The sequence below is a fragment of the Bos javanicus genome, chromosome 11, assembly GCF_032452875.1.
Source record: "Bos javanicus breed banteng chromosome 11, ARS-OSU_banteng_1.0, whole genome shotgun sequence".
Classification (NCBI taxonomy): Eukaryota; Metazoa; Chordata; class Mammalia; order Artiodactyla; family Bovidae; genus Bos; species Bos javanicus.
Window position 1 is genome coordinate 11599093 of NC_083878.1, and position 22219 is coordinate 11621311.

The following is a 22219-nucleotide window of genomic DNA, read 5'->3' on the forward strand; positions in this document are numbered from 1 at the left end:
CTGGGACAATAAGGTCTGGGTTGAGGCCTCACCTGTATTCATGCCTTCTTGCCACCAGGCCCATCCTCGATGAGTGGTCAGGGTGACTTCATGGGTTCCTAGCGAGCTCGCAACTACATATACCAAAGCTCTCTGGTCCCAGCCCCCTCCCTGGGGGAGACAGGCTGGGTCACCATTCTGAGCTGTGCTAATCCTAGCCTCTGGGAAGCACCGTCAGCTGGTCAGCCAAGTGTGGGGAAGGGTTGAGGGAGCAGGCAAGTCTGAGTGTTTGCTCCAGCCAGTGGCCCCTATTCCTTCCTGCCCTCCCCCACCGCCAGCCCGGCCTGTCCCCAGAAGGCTGCCTCGGGAAGGGCTCCAGCTCCCTGCTGGCTTCTCCTGCTCCCCATTCCTCCAGCACTCCCTGCGTCTTTCCAAACAAATGCAGAGGGTTTTGAACCCAGACCCTCAGTTTTCTAGCTGCCAGGTTTAAGAGGTGGCTCAGGGGCCCCGTCTTCTCTACCTGCAGCTGCCTTCCGCTCACCTGGGCCTCAGCCCAGGTCTCTTCAGGGAGGCTTTTGCGCTATAGACAGCCAGTCTGAAATGGCTTGTGGTCATTTAAAAAAATGGCCTGTCAGACATTCCTGACTGAGATAGAAGACAATTGGAAAGAAAATAGCACTGTGGCCAAGAGCAAAGCTTTGGAATTAGCAGACTGTGGATTTGAGTCCTAGCATTACCTAGGACATCTTTGAGCAAAGTTACTTCACCTCTCTGAATCTGCCTGAACTTCCCTGAATCCTTTCAAGAGCAACATGCCCTGTCTCTAAGGCTGGCAGTGGGGATTGGAGTAAGATGTTTCATGTGATGCGCTCAGCACTTGGCCTGGTATCTCCACTTACCCCTTTCCTCCTTCTTACTCATCGCTTATGTCTGCCTGTGTCCTCCTTCTAGACTGGCATTCTGTAAGAACATATCCCCTGGTATTTTGGAGGGCTTGGGGGTGACCATTTCTGAGTCACCAAAATAGTCACTTGCTGTTTGAGAGTGGGGAGACCTGGCCTTGGTGAGTTCCCTCTGTGTAGCAGGGTTGCGGGGCCCAGGGTGGGCTGGCATCCCCTCAGCCTACCCACCTGCACTGCCCTGCCCCCTAAGTGCGTCCAAGCTGCCGTGCGTCTCCCTGCCTCTCCTTAAGCAGAGAGGACAAGAATTGGACTCTGACCACCAGCTGGAGGCTTCAAATGGAAGCCAGGCCCCCGAGAGCCCAAGCTGGGTTTGCCTGGCAGCACTCTGGCTCCTGGTGTGGGGTCTCGGGCTGCCCACGGCTGGTGGGCTGGCACTTGCTCTCTTCCCGGGTCTTACAGTTGCAGCCTGGTCTGGGCCATTTGCACCAGGCCATGGCTTGATTTGATTGCTGTGGCATCCACCCTGATGCCCTGGAGGCCTTCCCAAGGCTCTGCCTCTCCCCAACAACCCAGAAGGTGGAGGCCAGAGCCAGGGCTGCGGGTGCAGGGTGGCCTGCTGAGCCGCCGGGTGTACCAGAGAGCAGGCTGTCCGTGGTCCTGTCAGGCCAGGAGGCCCCCAGGGGAGGCCTGGCTGTGGCCTCAGTTTGGGGGAGCAGAGGCTTCTACACACCCTTCATCTAGGCCACAGGCTCCTCTTTTGTCTCCCGGTGTCTGTGCTCATGCTTGTCTTCCCACCGGAGTCCTCCCCAGCCCAATCCCCCCTTCTCCAGGATGCTCCTCCTCCAGCTGTTGCTGGTCTCTCCATCCATCCACTTGTTTGTTGGTTTCTTGCATTTATTCCTCAGCCACTGCTTTGCTGAGCCTGTATTATGTGCCCAGACATCCGAAGGTGAGGAAGGCGCAGTCCCTCCCCCTCAGTCTGGCCAGGGCGCCAGGCTCACAGACTCACAGGGTAGTGAGTGCTAGGGACGAGGGGAGTGATGTGTGAGGGAGCGACTTTCTGCTGGGAGAGGTGACGTCACTCCTACCTAGATTCTTTCACTGAGGCCTCTTATGTGCCAGGCTCATGCCAGGCACTATGTGTACGTTCTCACAGCAGCCCTGGGTGCTGTCAGATGTTATCATCCCTTTTTACAGACAAGGAAGCCGAGGCAGACAAAGGTTAAATGACTCCCAGTGTCAGTGACACGGGAGGTGGAGTGCAGAGGTGGGCCTTACAGGACAGGCGGGGACTGAGCAGAGGAAGGAGGGAGTTCGGGGCACAGGGACCAGCACTGGCAAAGGCTCTGAGGTGGGAAACGCAGATGGTGTTGGTCACCAGCCGACTGGATCATGGAGAGAGAGAATGGGGTGCTGGAGGAGTGGGGAAGGGAGGTTATGAAGGCCACGACTGCTGCATGGAGATGGCAGTTCTTTCACAGGCCATGGGGAGGTGGATATGATTGAACCTGTGTTCTAGGAAGATGAGGCTCAGTGTAGGGGGTGGACTGGAGTTGGGAGTGCCCATGGAAAAGGCAAGGCAGGCCCAGGTGCCCCGGCCTGAGTGAAGGGAGCTAGAGTCTGAAGGTGGTCACTGAGCCCAGGATATCCACTGAGCCCCCATCCTGCTCTGGGCAGCTCTGCTTAGCTCTCCAGTCACCTATGGGTCTCCCTGTGTTGAGCCCTCTCAGTCTGGCCAGGCCTATGGCTGGGCTCACAGTGGGACCCCAGAAATGTGGTGCTTAAGACGCTGGAAGACAGAAAAGGTTCACGGACTTAGAGAATGAACTGACAGCTACTGGGCAGGGAGGGCAAAGGTTGGGGGGCTGGGAGATTGACATGTACCCACTGCTATATTTAAAATGGATAACCAACAAGGTCGTACTATATAGCACAGGGAACTCTTCTCAATATTATATAACAATCTGAATGGGAGAAGAATTTGAAGAAGAATAGATACATGTATATGTATAACTGAATCACATTACTATACAGCTGAAACCAACGCAACTTTGTTCATCAGCCGTGCTTCCCAGCCTGCTCTAGTGGTGAAGAACCCTCCTGCCAATGCAGGAGACGAGAAATGCGAGTTTGATCCCTGGCTCAGGAAGATCCCCTGGAGAAGGAAATGGCAATCCACTCCAGCATGCTTGCCTGGAGAATCCCGTAGGCAGAAGAGCCTGGTGGTCTATTCTGTTGGGTCGCGAAGCATCGGATACGACTGAAGCGATTTAACACACACACCCACACTCCAGTATAAAATAAAAAGTTAAAAAAAAGAAGCTGAGTAGGAATGAGGGGCGTCCTATACTTCACCTACTTCCAGCTTATATATTCTTCTGACAGCAACCATCCTACCATCTCTTGTCCTGTCCCCAAGGAGGCTGTGTGCCTGCGTGCGTGTGTGTAGCTATCTCCCAGGCCAGTTCACTGGGACGCCTGGGCAGTGATGCTTTAAGGAGCCGCACTGGGGCTCGGCAGCCTCAGGTGGGGCTGAGGATGTGGGTCTGGGGTGCAGTTGTAGGGCAAGACGGTGGCCCTCACTCTCTGCTCTTCCCCTGCCTGCCCCTTCCTCCCCAGGCCGCTGCAGCAGCACACACTCTCTCTGTTTTCTCTTTCGAAGGTGGGCCTTAATGTCCTGGTTCAGAAAGCCAACAAGTTCACCCCGGCCACCCGCCTTCTCGTCCAGAGATTTGTGCCATTCCCTGCCGTAGGTAAGCCTTGCACAGAGAGAAGCTTCTGTGCACGTGTGCACAGGGATGTCTGGGCACGTGGGCTGCTGGGCTCTGGGGAGCTGGAAGGCCCCTCCAAGCCTCTCTTGACACTGAGGTGGGGGGAGTTCTGCCTTCGGCAACTGGAGGAAAATGTATGCAGGTAGAAGAAAGGGTGATGGGGTAAAGAATCCGCATGCCAATGCAGGAGATGTAGGTTCTATCCCTGGGTCGGGAAGATCCCCCGGAGAAGGAAACGGCAACCCACTCCAGTGTTCTTGCCTGGGAAAGCCCACAGACAGTGGAGCCTGGTGGGCTACAGTCCAGGGGGTCACAAAAGGGTCGGACATGACTCAGCAAGTAAACAACAAACTGAAATGTAACATTTCCTTCCATTGTGAATATAGGCAGCAAATTGCAGTAGAAAGCAGGACCGTGACTCTCCCCAGTAGAAATCACAGGTATTTTCATGTCCTATTACAGTTGTTACAGAGATCTTAAAAATACCATTTGTGCTTAACACTAACCCCAAATTATAAGTTGATAGATCCACTTAAAGATCTTGTTTTTTTTTTAATTCAGTAGTTTAAAAGCACATCTATTTACTATATCACAATTGAAAAAATATTTTGATAATTTATTTCAATATAATCTCCTTGTAATCCCACTTGTTTGGCTTGTAAAGCATAAACTTTAGAGACATTATTTGGAGAGGGGTGTAGGGGCCTCGGGTTCCTGACACAAAAGAAGTTTCAAGGCTCCCACTAAATCTGGTGCTCCAAGCCCTTTATGTTTCAGGGGCCTCTAATCATAGGGATGGGTAGGTGTGTGTGTGTGTGTGTGTGTGTGTGTGTGAGTGTGTGTGTGCGTGTGTGTGTACGTGTGTAGGTGTTTTCACTTGCTTTCAGCAGAGCCTTTGCTGGTCTTGGAGTCATGAATTCACAATAGATGCCCCAGGTCTGGGCCCTGAGATCCCATAAAGCGCAGCCAGGCTCCTAAGAAGCCTACACTTTATTTGGGGAGAAGGTACAAGAGGAGAAAGAAGTATTTGAACCACAACATCGAGCCCCCATCTGATGCCAGAGGACAAAGCTGGGGCACGCCCAGAAGGGGCAAGAGGTCCCGTGAGCTCCCTGGTGCCAAGACTCGCTCTGAAGAGCAGGGTGTGAGACCCAAGCTCATGGTCCCAACCCTGTTCTTCACCTCCAGGGCTCAGCTTCCCCATCTGTAAGATGTGGGCACCAGTACCTACTTTTCCACAGCCTTGAGCTGAGTGAGGAGCAGATGAGACCGCAGACTAGCTCTGTTCTTCAGAAAGGGCTTTGAAGCACCTGAAAAGCCCCTGTGAGTAGGTGAGAGATCACTGTTGAGCAGCCCCACCTCCTCCTGGGCCCGGAGGCTAACGAACTCCCAGGACCAGCCACCCGGCTGATCCTCAGCCGACCCAGATAATTGCTATAGCAACTCCACACTTTTAATGAACTCTCAGCTATTTCTGGTGTGGGCCATTAATGGAATAACTCTTTAGATCTGACTTTGTTAAGGGGCCTAATTGAGTGAACACAGCGGCCGATCTGGTGTTCCTCGCCGTCCTGAGCTGGGGGGTCAGATGCAGCCTGAGGAGGGGGCAGCTCTCAGCTGCACTGGACTGGATCTTGGTCTCAGCTGAGATGTAATCTGTCCTTGAGCCAAACTTCAGATAAGGACTCTACTGGGACCCATTGCAGCCTTGCTCGGCCAGCTATCTTGCTGTGTGACCTTGGAAGTGGTCTTAACCTCTCTGGGGGCTCCCTCAGGAGAAGGGCCCCTGCTCTCAGGTTTGACCTTTTCCGAGGCTTTCTGACCTGTCCCTCTTTGGGCTCCAGCCGATTCCTCTCCTATCTTATTGCTGGGGCGGAGTCTGGTCCAGCCGTCACAGAGGGTCGTGCAGCCCTGCGCGTCCCTAGCCGGTTGCACGGGGTGCTCATGGTGAGGTCTGCAGCCCTGATGGTCCTAGCTCACCAGGATCCTAACAGCAATGGGCCCTTTCTGCCTGCTTCCTCAGACTGCTGTCCAAGTCCTGGCTGTGTGCCTGCCTTCCACACCCTGCCCCTTTTCTCCTCTCCGACATGTGGGCTTCCATCTCTCTGGCCTCCAATGCCCATCCTAGGCCCATCTGCAATGGCATTTGCTGACTCCCCTAGCCGAGACGGACACAGTAGTGTTCAGGGTAAACAGGCATTGCACCTCACCCCCTAGGGGCTTAAAAGCCCCCTGGTCCCCTTAGGCCACTGAATAGTTCCTGCACTTGGCCTCCTGCACCTTATCCCCTGGGGCCTCCAGCCAGACAGAGTACCTGTCTGCCCCACTGCACACTGACAGGGCCTAGGGCCCTCCAGGCGTCCACCTCTTGGCTGGCCACCAAGTCTTCTCAGAGCTTGTTGGTCCTCTGGACCCCCGGACTAATGGAGAGACAGAACTCATGGAGCCCTCAGTGCACATGCGGAGCAGGTTGAGGCAAGTGAAAGTGATCAAATCAAGCCCTGATTGCCAGGGTGGGGGTGGGAGGGTGGAGCAGCAGAGGGTCTCCCATTCAGGGTGAGAGAGGGTCCTGAGAGGGCCCAGGTGCCCTGTGCTCAGCGGCCACATCCCTCCCTCCTCTCCCCTGGGTGGGCTGGGGACTCAGGCTCTGGGGAGCAAGGAAGCTCTTGGGGCCAGCTGCTTCTTTCCACTGCTTTGCCCTGTCCTGATCCACCTTGAAGTCCGGAGACGCCCCACTGCTGCCCAGGAGAGAGGTTCGAGACTGGGCACAGGACGCCTGATTCATGCTGCACCCACCCCTCTCTGGCATCAGGCCAGAGCTTCGGCCCTTCCCCGTGGGGGCCTCCGTGACAGTCACCTCAGGTCTTCCCTGGGTGTGCCAAGCCCCAGACACTCTGCCACCAGGAGCACTCTGCCACCTGGAGCACTCTGCCACCTGGAGCACTCCACCAGTTCTCCCCTCATTTTTCAGCTAGGGCTGTGCACACATGTGTGTGACTGATGTGTGTGCGTGAGTGTGTGCTGAGTACGTGGGAAGCCCCAAGGACACTCACTGCAGCCAATTCTCTCCCTCAAGGTGGTTTCGGAGCCTCGCCGTGCCCTGGTCTAGAACAGCAATCATGTGGGAAATCTCACTTTCTATTTATATGTGGAGATGTTAGGAAAGCCGGTGAGCCCAGGAGCATGTGTGCTGGCATTGGAATTGATTGGGGACTGGTAATTAATTTGTTTAGACCTTAATTAATTCTTCAGTTCTTTCTTATTTGTGGACTGTCACGCTTAATTGTGTTGAGGAGCTGGAGCTCAGAGCAGGCCCTCCATTAATTGATGTGCAATTGCTGTGAGGTGGAAGTTAATGGTTTGGGGAGCTGGGCAAACAGTGTAATTAAAGGTCAATCGAGGAGGTGTCAGAAAAATACCCCCGCCCCCAGGTCCAGCCACCAGTCTCCACGAGCAGAGTCCATTCCAGGGGAGGCGGGCTCCACAAACAGCCTTCTTGTGAGTCCTTGGGGTGGGAGCCTGGAGGAGTGGCAGGCAGGGTCAGAGGCAGGTGCTAGTTCCATGATAGGACACCAGGGAAGAGGCATAGACCCACCTGGTGAGAAGTGGGCATGGCAGGGACTGTGGCCTGGAGCTGGGAGGTGGAGCCCGGGTGTCAGCTGGCAGTGCACCTGTGTGCCCGGCTCTGTGGATGTGGCGTGGGGCAGGGTAGGAGGCTCTGAAGGTCACCCCCAGGCTGCCTGGCTGCATCCGTGTGGAGCAGCAGACAGGTAGTGTCATGTGCTCAGGGCCCCCTCTGGGCCTGAGCCCCCGATGGGGGAGGCCTGAGCCTCAGTACTAGCCGGTCAGCTCCTTGCACGGGAATAACCCTCCTGCATGGAGCCTCAATTATCCCTTTGTGGAAAGTGACTTCGTCGTGTGCTGTTGGCAGCAATCCCTTACATTAAATGTCACAGCTTATTTCACTGCCATGAAGAAGTCTCTGTGTTCAGCAGGGAGTCTGCTGCTCGGGGTGTCTGGGCAGCCTTTGGGGGAGGTCTTCTGTTGCTTCATACCCAGAGCGCCCCACCTCCACCCCCGTCTCTATGCTTCCCTTCGCCCCAGACCACGGGTCTTCTTGTCATTGATTCCCCCTTCATTTTCCTGCTCTTCTCCTGGTGCTCAATCCGCCCTCTTCCTTCACCAGGACGTGGCCCTGGCAGTGTGCCCAAGCCCTGCGGTCCATCCCTGGGCGTCGCCTCCTCCATCCCTGTGGTTGGAAGGCAGCAGGGTGCACCTGTGCCCGCTGTGTCCTGGGCCTTGTGACTTACCCCGCCTCTGTCTGGCTCAGTGATACTTAATGTTGCATCCACCCGCCTTAGGCAGCCTCAAGGCCCTGAGTCACCTTTTGGACGTGGCCTCTGGCCTTGCTCGAACCCTGTCGCACTGTGGTGAATCTTGTGACTCCCCTTCTGTCTGGGCCCCAGGCCCTTGCACAAGGCCCTGTTTGACTGGAGTGCCTGCTCTTCCCACTCTCTGCCTTCTCTTAGCTGCCAGGCCTTCATCTCTCACTTCAGACACCACCTTCTCCAGGAAGCCCTCCCTGGGAGCCCCAGTCAGGATTACACCGCAGCACCCTGCATGTGCCTCGGTCTGTCCTGGAACTGCTCATTTTGTTTTTGAGTCCGCCTCCCTCATCAGACTGTGAGCTCTCCAAGACAGGGACTGGATCTCATTCATCACCAACCCCCAGCCCCGCTCTTTGCTCGGCACCTAGCGTTCTGGGTGGGTTTGTACAGTGAGCAGATGAACGTTTTAGTAAAAATGGCTTGAAACTGGGCACCCAGAAGTGAAACTCCACCCTGATGACACTGGTGACCACATTGTGTCACCTTAGATGACATTGGTAGCCGCATTGTGGCTGCTTAGAATTTATTGTGGTGTGTTTTAAAAAAAATTTTTTTTGAACGTTTTGTTTTCTCGTGCAAGTTTTTGCGGTCACTGTCATTCACTCAGTGGGCAGGCCTAGGGTGGATGACTCGGTCACCCTGGGCACGTTCTTCAGCCTTTCTTGTTTGGATCTGGGTGGGGAGGCGGGCCAGGCTGGGTGCCAGGATCAGGGCCCTAGAACTGGCATGGGGCCCTGGAGTGTGTCAGGCCCCAAGAGGACAGGGCCAGTGGGCCCGAGTCAAGCAAGGGGAAGCCCCCCAGTGGTGTGTTCTAGGGCTCCACCTTCAGCCTTGTCCCCTCACTCATTTTATACCTGCCTTGGTCAGAGGAGGTCAAGGGGTCACACACAAGGAATGGAGATAGCAACTTGGCAATGATTATGAATTCATGGGCAAGGGTGTGTGTGTGCGCACTCATTCAGTCATGTTAAACTCTTTGAGACCCCATAAACTCTAGCCCACCAGGCTCCTCTATCCATGGGATTCTCCAGGCAAGAATACTGGAGTGGGTTGCCATTTCCTCCTCCAGGGGATCTTCTCAACCCAGGGATCAAACCCAGGTCTTCTGCATATCCTGCATTGGCAGGCAGATTCTTTACCACTGAGCCACCTACCAGGGTCCAAAAAGATCTCACAAGGTTTGATGTAAGGCTCACTATTCAAAAAATGCAGCTGCACAAGTGTGGAGGTGCTGAACTTGATTTGATTGGGGTACTTAGGATAACGCCTGGGGATTTTGTGGACTGTATGCCTGAAACAGGTCCACCCAAGTGGTGTGTTGGGCTTCCCTAGTAACTCAGACGGTAAAGCGTCTGCCTGCAATGAGGGAGACCCGGGTTTGATCCCTGGGTCGGGAAAGTCCCCTGGAGAAGGAAATGGCAACCCACTCCAGTATTCTTGCCTGGAGAATCCGTGGACAGAGGAGCCTGATGGGCTACAGTCTATGGGGTCTTAAAGAGCTGGACATGACTGAGCAACTAACATACAGATACAGACATGTGGTGTGTGGCTCTGATGAGGCTGCCTGGCTTCAGCTGCATGTTAGAGACAGTGGCCAGAACAAGGGTGTCTCTTTAGTTCTAGTTCCTACACAGGCAGAATAGCACTGGGAGTGGAGACAAAAAGAGTAGCAGGATCTTCTGAAAAACTGACAGTCTATTGGTGGAATGAGCTGCCTGACTCCTGAGATAGAGAAGCACCTGAGTATCAGCTTGGTACAAAAATCTGAGAGAGGCACTTATGTGTGACCAAGTCATCTGTTGTGGGCAGATTGCTTAGAACCTGGCATATAGTAGGTACTTAGAGAGTGCTTGTTGAATGAGTGACCTTCCAATTCAGTTATCTTCTAATTCCTGAAATCTGGAAGGCAGAGACGACCAGATGTAGAAGAGGTGGGGAAGCCCAAGACAGCGGAGGAGGGGTTATGAATGTGAAAGGAGGGGGCCTGGTTGTGGTGGGCCAGGCAGGGAAAGGGCATTTTGGGGCCCTGAATACTAGCTGAGAGTTCAAGCTTTAGTTTATGATTAATGGGGGATCATTGAACAATCGTCAGCTAGGGAGGAGCTGTGATAAAAGGGTGCTTTTCAGAAAATGAATGTGTCAGCAAAAATCTTTTGTTAGGAGATCCCAAACTTCAGAGTCAGCCTATACCTATATTTACAGGCTGATTTTTCAACCCAGAAATTCCTAGTCCTGAGTTTGTGACACTTCAGTATGGGTTGTGAAATTCTCCCCAAATTCTCATGCTATTTAAAAGAAAATATGTGCCATAGGGCTTCCTTGGTGGCTCAGTGGTAAAGAATCCACCTGCAATGCAGGAGATGGAAGAAACCTGGGTTTGATCTTCCCTGGGTTGGGAAGATCCCCTGGAGGAGGGCATGGCAACCCACTCCAGTATTCTTGCCTGGAGAATCCCATGGACAGAGGAGGCTGGTGGGCTATAGTCCATGGGGTCTCTAAAAGTCAGACACGACTGAAGCAACTGAAGCATGCGTGAATGTACCACACATGTGCCATACAGCCCGGCCTCACAGGCAGAATGTGAGGGGTATCACGAAATCCAGCAAGTATTAGGGTACACACTCCCATCTGATAGCCACTCCTCCAAAGACAAGGCTGTATAGTCTGGTGTGATTCAAGTGTGTGTGTACACATAAGGAATGATGTATCAATACATACATGTCTGCTTGTAAATAGACCATGTCTGGCAGGGACATGAGAATATGGCTACAGTGGCTGCCTAAGGGGAGGGGACTAAACTAAAGGTCAGGGATTGGAAGGAGACTTACTTTCTATTATTTACTCTTTTTCGTGATTTGGATTGTTTACTGTATGCACTTGTTACCTGCAAAATAAGAAGAGAGAAGAAGTGGAGTCTGGAGAGCTTGGAGCTCAAGTCTCCTGATTTCCACTAGAGTGTTTTGGGTTTTGTTTTAATAAAAATTGTTCTTTTTTTTTTTTCTGATAATACTTGATTATTATATAAGTTAAACAATTTCACTTCTCTCCTCAGAGATAAGTTTGGTATATATCCCTCCAAATTCAAATAAATACCTCAAAGTATAGGAATCTCTGCCTGTTTATTGTATTTATATACTATAAACATGCCAATATAAATATATATTTGATATAAGTAGGATCATACTGTGTATACTCGTCATAAATCTCTTTTTAACTTCACAATCAATTTTGGATGTCTTTCCATGACAGTCATAAAATTCCAACTTATCCTTTTAATAGCCACAATAATTCATCTGTGGCTTTTTTAAAGATTGTGATATATTCTTTCAAACATATGGAATATTATAGGAAATAGAGAATAAAATATTAGATGCACCCAAAGCTTTCTCTGCCCTCTGCTTTTTTAATTCTGTTTTCCTTCTTCTTTCTTGACGAAGGCTATTGACTTACACCTTCCCCATTTGTGTCTTTATACTGTATCTTATGTGTCTGTATCATAAACCAGAAATTGTATTGTTTATATGTTAAGTTTACATTATGTTGTGCTGAACCCTTTTAAACTTGCTCTTCGTTGTGGTTTTGAGATTTATCTGTGTTAATACATATGCATTCATCTCAGCTTCTGAAGACTAATTGGGAACATCCAGGCTGTTTGCAGTTTCTCACTATTATATGTAGCACTGCACCAGCCAGCCTTGTACACGCATCCATGTGCACACGAGTAGGAGCTTCTCTAGGCCAGAGGTTTCAAACAACCACCTTGGGAGCTTTAAAAAGCGATGCAGACATCTGGGTCCTTCCTCCGATTTGGTTTTGGTTGTGCAGCCAGTACTGAGAATCAGCGGTCGAGGGTCAGTACAGAGAAGTGGAATGATCACGTCAGAGGTAATGCCCATCTCTCAGTTCAGTTCACTTCAGTCTCTCAGTCGTGTCCAACTCTTTGCGACCCTAGGAACTGCAGCACGTCAGGTTTCCCGGTCCACCACCAACTCACGGAGCTTGCTCAAACTCATGTCCATTGAGTCGGTGATGCCATCCAACCATCTCATCCTCTGTCATCCCCTTCTCCTCCTGCCTTCAATCTTTCCCAGCATCAGGGTCTTTTCCAATGAGTCAGTTCTTCACATCAGATGACCAAAGTATTGGAGTTTCAGCTTCAGCAACAGTTGTTCCAAAGAATATTCAGGACTGATCTCCTTTAGAATTGACTAGTTTGATCTCCTTGCAGTCCAAGGGACTCTCAAGAGTCTTCTCCAACACCACAGTTCAAAAGCATCAATTCTTTGGCTCTCCGCTTTTTTATAGTCCAACTCTCACATCCATACATGACTACTGGAAAAACCACAGCTTTTACTAGACAGACCTTTGTCAGCAAAGTAATGTCTCTGCTTTTTAATATGCTGTCTAGGTTGGTCACAGAGAACTAGCCAAGCTGATCACATGGACCACAGCCTTGTCTAATTCAATGAAACTAAGCCATGCCATATAGAGACACCCAAGATGGTCAGGTCATGGTGGAGAGTTCTGACAAAATGTGGTCCACTGGAGGAGGGAATGGCAAACCACTTCAGTGTTCCTGCCTTAAGAACCCCATGAATAGTATGAAAAGGCAAAAAGATGGGACAATGAAAGATGAACCCCCCCCCCAAGGTGGGTAGGTGCCCAATATGCTACTGGAGACCAGTGGAGAAATAACTCCAGAAAGGATGAAGGGACGGAGCCAAAGTGAAAACACCACCCAGTTGTGGATGTGACTGTGATAGAAGCAAGGTCCAAGGCTGTAAAGAGCAATATTGCATAGGAACCTGGAATGTTAGGTCCATGAATCAAGGCAAATTGGAAGTGGTCAAACAGGAGATGGCAAGAGTGAACATCTACATTCTAGGAATCAGTGAACTAAAATGGACTGGAATGGGTGAATTTAACTCAGATGACCATTATATCTACTACTGTGGGCAGGAATCCCTTAAAAGAAATGGAGTAGCCATCATGGTCAACAAAAGAGTCCAAAATGCAGTGCTTGGATGCAGACTCAAAAATGACAGCATGATCTCTGTTCATTTCCAAGGCAAACCATTCAGTATCACAGTAATCCAAGTCTATGCCCTGACCAGTAATGCTGAAGAAGCTGAAGTTGAACGGTTCTATGAAGACCAACAAGGCCTTCTAGAACTAACACCCAATGTCCTTTTCATTATAGGGGACTTGAATGCAAAAGTAGGAAGTCAAGAAACACCTGGAGTAACAGGCAAATTTGGTCTTGGAATACAGAATGAAGCAGGACAAAGGCTAATAGAGTTTTGCCAAGAGAATGCACTGGTCATAGCAAACATCCTCTTCCAACAATACTAGAGAAGACTCTACACATGGACATCACCAGATGGCCAACACCGAAATCAGACTGATTATATTCTTTGCAGCCAAAGATGGAGAAGTTCTATACAGTCAGCAAAAACAAGACCGGGAGCTGACTGTCACTCAGATCATAAACTCCTTATTGCCAAATTCAGACTTAAATTGACGAAAGTGGGGAAAACCACTAGACCATTCAGGTATGACCTAAATAAAATCCCTTATGATTATACAATGAAAGTGACAAATAGATTTAAGGGACTAGATCTGATAGACAGAGTGCCTGATGAACTATGGATGGAGGTTCATGACATTGTGCAGAAGACAGGGATCAAGACCATCCCCAATAAAAAGAAATGAAAAAAAGCAAAATGGCTGTCTGAGGAGGGCTTACAGATAGCTGTGAAAAGAAGAGAGTCAAAAATCAAAGGAGAGAAGGAAAGATATACCCATTTGAATGCAGAGTTCCAAAAGAATAGCAAGGAGAGATAAGAAAGCCTTCATCAGTGATCATTGCAAAGAAATAGAGGAAAATAATAGAATGGGAAAGACTAGAGATCTCTTCAAGAAAATTAGAGATACCGAGGGAACATTCCGTGCAAAGATGGGCACAATAAAGGACAGAAATGGTATAGACCTAACAGACGCAGAAGATATTAAGAAGAGGTGGCAAGAATACACAGAAGAACTGTACAAAAAAGATCTTCATGACCCAGATAATCACGATGGTGTTATCACTCACCTAGAGTCAGACATCCTGGAATATGAAATCAAGTGGGCCTTAGGAAGCACCACTATGAACAAAGCTAGTGGAGGTGATGGAATTCCAGTAGAGCTATTTCAAATCCTAAAAGGTGATGCTGTTAAAGTGCTGCACTCAATATGCCAGCAAATTTAGAAAACTCAGCAATGGCCGCAGGACTAGAAAAGGTCAGTTTTCATTCCAATCCCAAAGAAAGGCAATGCCAAAGAATGCTCAAACTACCGCACAATTGCACTCATCTCACACGCTAGCAAAGTAATGCTCAAAATTCTCCAAGCCAGGTTTCAGCAATATGTGAACCGTGAACTTCCAGATGTTCAAGCTGGATTTAGAAAAGGCAGAGGAACCAATGATCAAATTGCCAACATGCGTTGGATCATCAAAAAAGCAAGAGAGTTCCAGAAAAACATCTATTTCTGCTTTATTGACTATGCCAAAGCCTTTGACTGTGGGGATCATGATAAACTGTGGACAATTCTGAAAGAGATGGGAACACCAGACCACCTGACTTGCTATACAGGAGAAACTTGTGTGCAGGTCAGGAAGCAACAGTTAGAACTGGACATGGAAAAACAGACTGGTTCCAAATAGGAAAAGGACTACGTCAAGGCTGTATATTGTCACCCTGCTTATTTAACTTATATTCAGATACATCATGAGAAACGCTGGGCTGGATGAAGCACAAGCTGGAATCAAGATTGCTGGGAGAAATATCATTAACCTCAGATATGCAGATGATATCACCCTTATGGCAGAAAGTGAAGAACTGAAGAGCCTCTTGATGAACGTGAAAGAGGAGAGTGAAAAAGTTGGCTTAAAGCTCAACATTCAGAAAACTAAGATCATGGCATCCGGTCCCATCACTTCATGGCAAATAGATGGGGAAACAGTACAAACAGTGGCTGACTTTATTTTTTTGGGCTCCAAAATCACTGCAGATGGTGACTGCAGCCATGAAATTAAAAGATGCTTACTTCTTGGAAGGAAAGTTATGACCAACCTAGATAGCATATTCAAAAGTAGAGACATTACTTTGCCAACAAAGGTCCATCTAGTCAAGGCTGTGGTTTTTCCAGTAGTAATGTATGGATGTGAGAGTTGGACTATAAAGAAAGCTGAGCACCGAAGAATTGATGCTTTTGAACTGTGGTGTTGGAGAAGACTCTTGAGAGTCCCTTGGATTGCAAGAAGGTCCAACCAATCCATCCTAAAGGAGATCAGTCCTGAGTGTTCATTGGAAGGACTGATGTTGAAGCTGAAACTCCAATACTTTGGCCGCCTGATGCAAAGAGCTGACTCATTGGAAAAGACCCTGATGCTGGGAAGTTGAAGGCGGGAGGAGAAGGGGACGACAGAGGATGAGATAGTTGTATGGCATCACCGACTCGATGGACATGAGTTTGGGTAAACTCCGGGAGTTGGTGATGGACAGGGAGGCCTGGCATGCTGTGGTCCATGGGGTCGCAAAGATTTGGACATGACTGAGTGACTGAACTAAACTGAACTAGATTGGTCATAACTTTTCTTCCAAGGAGCAAGCCCATCTCTACCTGCACCAAATGAGCAGACTGGCTTTTACTCTGCCTGCAAGGGTGATTTTTGTTTCCCTACATCTTCTTCAACATTTGCTATTATCAATTTTTTTTAATTATTTTATTTTTTAACTTTACAATATTGTATTGGTTTTGCCATATATCAAAATGAATCCACCACAGGTATACATGTGTTCCCCATTCTGAACCCTCCTCCCTATTATCAATTTTTAAAACTAAATTTTATCCATCTGAAATGGATCTTTCTCATTTTAATTTGCGCTTTCCAATTCACAGTATGGTTGAGAATCTTTTCCTAACTTCACTGGGCATTTGGGTTTCCAAATAGAAGAGAGAGAAGGAGATTTCTTTTCATTTATTGTTCAGTTGCTAAGTCTTGTCTGTTCTTTGGGATCCCATGGACTGCAGCATGCCAGGCTCCCCTGTCCTTCACTGTCTCCTAGAGTTTGCTCAAATTCATGTCCGTTGATTTGGTGATGCTAGCTAACCATCTCATCCTCTTCCACCCCTTCCTTCTTTTGCCTCAATCTTTCCCAACATTAGGGTCTTTTCCAATGAGTTAGCTTGTTATATGAGGTATCCAAAGTATTGGAGCTTCAGTTTCAGCATCAGTCCTTCCAATGAATATTAAGGATGGATTTCCTTTAGGATTGACTGGTTTGATCTCCTTGAAGTCCAACAAATTGCAGACAGATTGAAGACCTAAATGTGCACAGTAAAATGTTAAGGCTTCTAGAAGGAAATGTAGATGAACATTTCTGGAGTAAGGACAGAGTTTCTTGGAAATACAAAAAGTATATACCAGAGAGGAAAGGATTGCTTATTTGGCAACATATATGACGATCTTTTGTATGTTAAAGGGCTTCCCAGGTGGTGTAGTGGTAAAGAGTCTGCCTGCCAGTTCAGGAGACACAAGAAACATGGGTTTGACCCCTGGATCAGGAAGATCCCCTGGAATGGGAAATGACAAACCACTGCAGTATTCTTGCCTGGGAAATTCCATGGACAGAGGAACCAGGTGGGCTATAGTCCATGAGGTCAAAAAGAGTCAGACATGACTGCGTGACTGAGCATACACAAACACATATGTGTGTTAAACTGCATGACAGAAGACACCATCAACAAAGTGAGAAAACAAGCCCAAGCTATTTGTAAACCATTAAACCAATGAGTCAAACTCCCTTATTTTTTGCTTGCACCCAAAGATGAAGAACTCTTGCAGGTTAATTTTTTTCTTAGATTCAAAAATCAGTCTTTGATGATTGTAAGTCCACATTCATTGAATTTTAAAATATTTAGAAGTATTTCTTTTATGAATTTTTACTTAAATATTTTTCAGTGAGTTTGATCATTGTATTTTTCTCTTTAATTTTTATCTTATATTGGAATATGGTTGATTGACAATGTTGTGTTAGTTTCAGATACACACCATAGTGATTCTGTTATATATATACATATATCTGTTCTTTTTCTAATTCTTTTCCCATTTATTTAGGTTATTACAGAATATTGAGCAGAGTTCCCTGTGCCATACAGTAGGTCCGTGTTGGTCATCTGATTTAATTATTAGTAGTTTGTGTATGTCAATTCCAAACTCCAAATCTGTTCTCCCCCAACCCTTCCCCGACCCTGGTAACCTAAAGTTCATTCTTTGAGTCTGTTAATCACTATATCTTTTTCTTAATAATTGTTAAAGCTCTTTATGTATTTTGTGATCATTTTTGGCTGAAAGTAACAGAAACCCTCAAACTCAAACCGGCTTAAATAATAATGATTACTTTACAGAGCTCAAGTCTCCCTTCAGGCATCAAGGCCAGTCTTTCCTTTGCTCTGCCGGGGGCTTCATCTTCAGGCTTACTCCCTTCATGGTTGTGAGATGGCAACCGCAATTCCAAACTTCATATCCAAACCCACCACTGTCCAGAGGACAGAAGGTTCTGCTGACCACCACCTCTTTTTTAGTGGGAGGAGGACTTTCCCAGAAGTCCTGCAGACACCCCTCATTGTCTAAGTTGGTCACACATCCCATCCTAGATCAAGGGAAGGATTTTATACTTAATTATGGGGAGTTAGTCACCATGACCCTCCATTAGACCTTTCATATCAGTAGTCCTTTGTCATATATAATATATTTTAAAGCTTCCCATTTCTTGTAATATGGTTCATAAATAGGTATCAGATGCCATTGTTTCTTAATTCTAAGATACCTTAGCTGTGAGGCATTAATGTAACAATCTTTCTGAAGAGGAGAGGACTATATTTCATTTGAAGGAATAAATAAGCATATAATGCACATTCAATCCAAATCACTTTTTCAATATCACAGAGTCTGAATCTCAGCCTTTTCCACATTGTACAATACTGTTTTGGGCACTGATCGTTAAATGCAGCATCATGACCAGCACTGCTTTTTCTAAGCTTTGCCTCTACTCTTGACCCTTTTTAGTCCCTTTTAGTTAAATTAACAGGATAATTTCAAAACACATAAAAGATTATTGAGTTTTTTTTTCAACTCCTACTTTATTATACTTGTGGTTTCATTTTATTCTTTACTTGAGGGAAAAAAATATTTTTAAAGTTAATCAGCTTCTTTAGGAAGTTTTTGAAACAGATGCCTAAGTACAGGACCCATGCATAGGCCACACCAACTCCTGCTGGGGTTTGAAATTTTTCTGATCTACTTTAAGAAGTTTGGCATTTCCTTTTCAACTTTTAGAAAAGAAAAGCCTGGTTACATTCTCTTTGCAAAAATGCAAAGTCTAGGTAAATTTAGGGTAAAAAAGTAGAAGTCCTTCAATAATCCCTAATTTCCAAGAGGATCACTTGGTGAGGTGTGACCCTTCCAGAACATTATCCAGGGATTTATGCAGACACGTGTGTGTACCAGTTATGTGGTTTACGTTCAGTAAATCACCCTGTACATGCTCAGTAAGTCTGCTCACATAAGTTTGTTCTGGCGATCTCCCCGTGTGAGTTCCCTAATGGTGGACATTTAGGCTGTTTCTAATTATTTGCTGTTACAAACAGTGCTATAATTAACATCCTTGTAAATGTCTCTTTGTGCATATGGGCAAGCATTTCTTTAGGGTAGCTATCTATGGTTTGGCAATTTCTGCTGCCTTTAATTGCATTGCCTGGTATCTGGCAGACGATCTTCTGCATGTACAATAACTTTTCATGTCCATGCTCTATTATAGTGTAAGTTTTAAAAAGATGTTTTAGGCAACAATTAGGAATCTAAGTTTAAGTTCAAATTCTGTGTGGATTGCTGTGGGCAGCTGAGGTGACACTTGGATGAACAGATGCCTCTACACGTGGCTAAGGTCGCCCATGCACAGGCAGTTGTGATGAAGAGCAAGTAAGGTCTCACACGCATTGTAAGGCACATTGTGATTTTTGCACTGTTAAAATATGAGAAAATGCTTCTTAGAACAGAGCAGTTACGGTGTTTGATTTTCCCAGATAAATAGCCCATTGCTCCACCCCATATTTTGAATGGCCCTTGCCCTGTGAGTTGATAACAACCGCATTTACAGAAATTCCTTTCCCCTACAGCTGGGAGTGTTTCGGGACTATTAACTCCATTGATCTATGCCTCTGTTCTGGTGCTAGTTCAAGGGGCAAGCTCCCCTGTAGTCTTCTTTTTGAGAACCTTCTTGCACATTTGTCTTTCTGTCTGCTGCTCTTTCTTCCTCCCCACGCTGTCCTTTTCACACGGGCACTTCATTAGCTATTCACAATCTGCATGATTTTGCATCGTGGTGTGTCTGATGTGAGAACATCTGCGGTAGTCAAGAGCATATTTTCCTCAGGCCTTGACACTGAGCTCGCCATCAGCATGAAGCAGTCTCTCTTGCTTTCTCTCTCTCTCTTTCTCTCTCATCCACTGACATCTCCCAGCATCGCTGCTCCAACATCAGTTATGCCTGAGTCTTGAATGGTGTCAATCTGAGTTGAAAATGTGTCAGCTTTCTTAACATTATCACTAACAGACTGCTTAATTAACCTGCTGATACTATCAATAATGGATCTTGCTGGTATGCTAGAAAGAAGACCCGCAGCCCACGGTTGGTTTCTCTCTCTCTTTTCATTTGTTTAGTCTCTCAGTGACAATACTGCTAGAGCTGAACTTTTCAGGAGCGGGATAAGAGCGATCTGGGAGGGTTTGAAAGGAATACAGTAGAACTTAAAGCTCTGGAAGAGACAATGGAATCACTGAAACAGGCTGGCATTCTCGTTGCTCAGAGGTAGGGATGGCTAGTAACCGGTGCATACAGCAAGTGCTCAGTAAATGGCTAACCACTGTACAGAGTCAACAGAAGAGATTACAAGGCACGTGCTGTCTGAGTTGACAGTAAGAAAGTTGGTGTTCACCAGGAGGAGCCTGGGGTTGCCATCATTCTGAAGTGGCTTCTAGGGATTTCTCTCTTTTCCATCTCGCAGCTGAGATGAGAGGGGCACATTGTCGTTCTCAAAAGGGTCCAGACAGGGAGGAGGCTGGGTTTTCACTTCCTTTCATGCTTTATCTTTCATCTCAAGTGGCTTTGTGTTTGAACCAACGACCTCCTCTATCCTTCTGAGGCCACATCACATATTCAGAAATTTCAGAAAGCAGAGATGCCACCGCAGCCTGGAGCAACTCCACCACCTCCAAAACCATGCTCTCTCTTGTCTGTCTGTCTCGCACGTGCACGTCAACACACACACACGCACATAGACGGACTTGACACGTCTCAGCTGTCCCTGGCTTCCCCCTACCTGGACAAGCCTGTAAGCTCAGCCAGCACCCAGAAATTCACGGACACACTAAACGCATCCCCATTTTCACACTTGGGAGGCCGGCAGGGAGCAGAGTTCATAGAGTGAGTTTAGGCAGCTGCTCCTCCCCTGAACCACATTCCTGTGGCCTTGCCTTTCCTGGAATGGTGGTGGTGGTGGTGGTAGAATGTATTCTCAGAGGGCAGAGATTAATGCCTTTCAGGGCAGAAAACCCCAGTATCATCTCCAAAGGTTTTCTTGGGTCTCCTAGTACTTAAGGGCCTGGCTGTCCCAAGGGTGTGATAGGTTGCAGTACATTGCCGCCACCACTAGAGGGCAAATCACTAACACAGGCCAGGTGCCCCTACTCCAGGCCTCTCCAGGGGCCCTTCTGGACCCTAAGCCCTAGAGGGACCCTGGGGCTATCAGGAGCTCACCTCTAAGGGTGAGGAGCAGGAGATGCAGAGCCAGGCTTGGAACCCAAGGCCAACTGGCCTGAAACCCAGGCTCCCATTCTCTCCTCCCTTACCTCAGATTCACCTGCCTGACTCTCAGTCTCTGGGTGTGTTTAAGACAAGGGCTTTTCAGCATCAACTCTACTGACGTGTTGGGCTGGATAATTCTTTGCTGCGGGAGCTGTCCTGTGCATTGAAGGATGTTTAGTCTCTGGTCTACCCAGAGATGCCAGTAACAACCCCTGCCCGCCGCCCCACCCCCAGATCGTGATCATCAAAAATGTCTCCAACTTTGCCAAATGCCTCACAAAATCAGCCCCGGTTGAGAGCCCCTGTTTGGGACAGGGGAGTGTGGCTGCTGTGGAGACAGCAGGGACTGAAGCCGACAAGGTCTGCCCATGGCTCCCACTGTGACTGTGTGTCGTGTGGAAACACGAGAGCTACTCGGAGACGGCATATGTGCTGTAAATACGTTTCAAAACTGTATTGGGTCTCCTGCTTTTCTTCTCCAAAGGCTGCAGAGTACCTCGGTCTTCCCCTCTGTTTATTCCACCTCCCTGCTTTACTGAAACAGGAGACGGAGGCTCAGAGACCCTCAGGGCTTCGAGCGGCCCCTCACCTGCAGGGCCGGGTCCCCCAACTGCAAGCGCCCTGGCCCGCTCTGCTCCCTAGCATTGGCTTGGGCACCAGGAGCATCTGCGGTCCTCCTACTCCACCTGCCCACTAGGCCCTGCCGCCCTCCAGTTCCCCAAACCCTGGCGCCCCCCCCTCACTGGAGGGAGTGAGGAAGCAGCAGGTGTTGATGCTAATCAGCGTTCACAGCCCAGAACTGCAGTCGCTCCCAGGCTCACACACTCCCCAAAATTAAACACTCATTATACAAAATTAATTGACATTAATTAGCAAAAATTAAAACTTTAAACACAGCAAGGCGCTTTGGGGGGAGGAGTGAAGCAGGCGGGCTCCACATTTGTCACCCCCCCAACTGCCCACCCTCCCACCATCCCCAAGTCCCCCCACTTCCATCCTGGAGCAGAACCAGGGTTCAGGCGAGGTCAGCACCCACACCCGGCCCTGGGCCCAGACCTAGCCATGTGAATCCCAGGGGAGAGAAGCCAGCTGATGGGTGGCCCCCCAAAGTCGGCACACTCTGCTGAAGTAAGGAGCTAAGAGCCGTCCCCTCAGCCTGGGTCCCCATGATCTCAGCTGAGATGTGGAGGCATGGAAACCCAACCATCTGAATCAAGCATGTAGAAGGCATGCCATTCACCCCAAACTCGTCCATCTCCTGGGTACCC

The 22219-nt window shown here is 48.4% G+C and overlaps 1 protein-coding gene across 4 annotated transcripts in view; it reads left to right on the forward strand.

Moving 5' to 3' along the window:
• The window catches only part of SFXN5 (sideroflexin 5), a 128054-nt gene that overhangs the window by 76593 nt on the left and 29242 nt on the right, over positions 1-22219 (forward strand). For 3 of the 4 annotated variants that reach the window (XM_061431929.1, XM_061431932.1, XM_061431931.1), the window contains one exon: positions 3544-3634. In XM_061431929.1, the coding sequence (XP_061287913.1) occupies positions 3544-3634 (91 nt within the window). Of the gene's footprint in view, positions 1-3543; positions 3635-4038; positions 4174-22219 lie in introns of those variants that run through there. The other variant, XM_061431930.1, reaches the window with a different exon arrangement.